This window comes from Penaeus monodon, chromosome 34 (genome assembly GCF_015228065.2).
Source record: "Penaeus monodon isolate SGIC_2016 chromosome 34, NSTDA_Pmon_1, whole genome shotgun sequence".
Classification (NCBI taxonomy): Eukaryota; Metazoa; Arthropoda; class Malacostraca; order Decapoda; family Penaeidae; genus Penaeus; species Penaeus monodon.
This window is the reverse complement of record NC_051419.1, coordinates 6,644,159-6,646,828: the sequence shown is the minus strand read 5'-3', so window position 1 is coordinate 6,646,828 and position 2,670 is coordinate 6,644,159. Positions and strand designations below refer to the sequence as shown.

At 53.2% G+C, this 2,670-nt stretch overlaps 2 protein-coding genes across 2 annotated transcripts in view; both read right to left on the bottom strand.

The window, feature by feature from the left end:
• Positions 1–128: 128 nt before the first annotated feature.
• Positions 129–1,946, bottom strand: LOC119594554 (putative protein TPRXL). Its single transcript, XM_037943584.1, has one exon. The coding sequence runs from the start codon at positions 1,552–1,554 to the stop codon at positions 655–657; it is 900 nt and encodes a 299-aa protein (XP_037799512.1). The 5' UTR covers positions 1,555–1,946; the 3' UTR covers positions 129–654.
• LOC119594553 (transcription factor HES-1-like) overlaps positions 1,920–2,670 on the bottom strand; it is a gene marked incomplete in the record, with an annotated part of 2,127 nt that continues 1,376 nt past the window's right edge. Inside the window, 1 exon segment of the mRNA XM_037943583.1 lies at positions 1,920–2,670. Coding sequence (XP_037799511.1) covers positions 1,949–2,670 — 722 coding nt within the window.

Below are 2,670 nucleotides of genomic sequence, written 5' to 3'. Positions count from 1 at the left end.
GTTCATCAGTTATCCGTGTGAAACAAATGAAAATCAAAAAGGAAAACAAGGTATTGCTTTATTTACAAACAATCAATGCATTTTAGTAAACCAAAGTCACGTTAACTATTATCACATAAAATCCTTAATATCTATAATGAACAACACGGACTTTGTCCCATAACAAAAACAATATCACATCAAAACAAAAACAATATCACATCAAAACAAAAACAAAAAAACATCAAAACAATTTGCAGGTTATCTTTTAATAACCTTAGATGTAATACGTGCAAATATCATGCATAATATTGAAAGCCTCGGAGAATAGCTGTGATGATTATGAATATGATATGAATCATGAAAAGAGTAATAACTACAAAGTTTTTTCATTATCGTAATAGTCATGATCGTTATGTAATTAATTATAACTTAAAAGCAGGTTTATAAATACCGTAAGAAAGTTACACAATCTTTAGCAATTTTTAGCAAATCCGCTTCAGTTGAAAGCGACCGTCACAGGAAATGTGTTTTCGTGGAATCATTTATTAAGTGATGAATGGCTGTGAAGAAAAATGTGCATGAAGTAAGTTTTGAATGATTTTGATTCGATACTGATATTTTGGTGTCTTTTGCAGGATATCACGGGTCACCTTTTTCGAGAGAGATCAAAGATCACCATGGACGCCATGGCTGCGAGCGACGACCCACGAGAGGAGGGCGATAGGGCGCGCTGCTTCTCCTCCAGGTGGGCGTGGGCGCGATCTTCAGAGATGGTGGGCGTTTGCCACACGACAAATCTAGTGACTGATTATTGGTCACGAGATTAAGGGGTTCGGCAGAGGGTGTGGCCTTCTCTGACGTGGTACTGCTTGGCACTGGCGAAGTACAGAGGCCCACCGAGGAAGATGAAGATGAAGAGGCACCGGGAGACTGGTTACCGGGTACAGGCACGGTACAGGCAGAAGCTACTTGCGTTCTGGATGAAGTCTGGATACAGTTTGTACTGGTAGAGGATGAGGAACAGGTAATGGGTGCACTGCTAATGGGTGTTAATGGGGTCGAAGAATGGGTGTTAGGAGGACCTGTGATAGCAGGTGACGGATCACTCGAAGAAGGCGCAGCATTTGCTTGAGAGTTTGGCGTCCGGAGGCTAATGGATTCCGACCAAGAGTTTTGTGTTGGGACGGAGAGCGATGGCAGAATAGCGGACGATGGAGGCGTGATGGAGGAGGAAGTTACTTGAGTTGGTGGAGCGCCTGAAGTGGATGGAAGAGTGGTTGACGAGGAAGATGTGAGGGAAGAGGGAGGGAATGGGATCACGGATGGAAGACTGAAGGTTGACTGGACAGAAGACGTCGGTAGGGCACTGTGATTTGCTGGGTGATAGGGCATTGCCGGGGCACTGGGACTTACTGGGACACCGGGCTTTAATGGGACACTGGGACTGGTTGGAATGCCTGGACCTGATAGGACACTGGGAGTTGACGACACATAAAGGATAGATGGGACGGTAGAAGCTGCTGAGGTGCTGAGACTCGTCGGAGCACCGGAAGTTGATGAAATAATGGGCATCGAAGGAGCATCTGCAGTTGATGAGACGCTGGTTGATATGGGAGATGGGGAGGACGAGACAGCAGTGACGAAGGACGGCCTGTAGGATGTCACTGCTGGCGGCTGGACAGCGCAGGAGCTATCAGGACGAAGGGTATAAAGCGAAGGTGTCCCCTGGGCGTGCTCCGGGCGAGAGGACGATAAGGTGACGCCCTCCGGCAGCGTGGGCGTCGGGCGAACAACCTGAGCTGCTGTGGTTGGGTCCGAGTACAGGCTCAGGTATGAAGACGCTCTCTGAGTCTCTGCTTTACTCGAGTCTGCGAAGCTGACGGAAATCTTCAAGCTGGGAGATGGGTGGAAAGGAACGAGTCTCTGACACGTTTCTCCAGAGGCTTCAGAGGAGACGAGTCTCACTTCAGCGTGGTGTTCGCCGACGCCCCGAGACGCCTCCGAGGAGAGCGTAGGGCCTCCCTTTTCGGCGGTGAAGGAGGAGCTTTGATCCCGGCCGGGTGGAGTCGGAGGGAACGTCGTCTCCTGAAAGGGTTTCCGCGGAGGAAGAGCCGTCGTCCTCAGGGAGCGGAAGGAGGGGAGGCGGAGGCGGAAGAAAAGAGGGGGGGAGAGCGTCCGCGAGACCCGACGGGCCTTTGAAGGGCGTTGCGTAAGGGGCCGAGGACGCCTCAGAGACGCTGTATAGTAACCCCTCGTGAGGGCGGCTCGCGAAGGTCACGAGGCGAGGCCCCCCGAAGGACGAGGGCGTTGACGGCAGCTGAGTCGAGAGGGACATGCTGGAGTAGTCTGCCGGCGAGTCCGAGGCGCCAAAGCTCGAGGAGGGCGGGGCAACGGACTCGAGCGAGTGCTTGCTCGGGTGGGGCTGCGGGGGGTCGCAGGGGGGCAGCGTCGTCCCTGGGGGGAGGACGAGTGCCACTTGACCAGATGCCAGCCGAGCGGGCACGAGAGTCACGCCGGCGCCCACGGTGACGGGGCCCTGCGAGGGCGTGGCATCCATAAGAGCCGACTCGCTTGGACGCCGGAAGGGCACCTCGCCCGACACGCCCGAACACCGCTCCGAGAGTCCAGCCAAGGTCGTGCTCGAGTCTGCGACGGTGGTGACGACGAGGGGCGGCGCGAGGGGGGCCA

Coding starts and splice junctions, on each gene's coding strand:
- LOC119594554 (XM_037943584.1), bottom strand. CDS start 1,554: ATGCCCATTATTTCATCAACTTCCGGTGCTCCGACGAGTCTCAGCACC.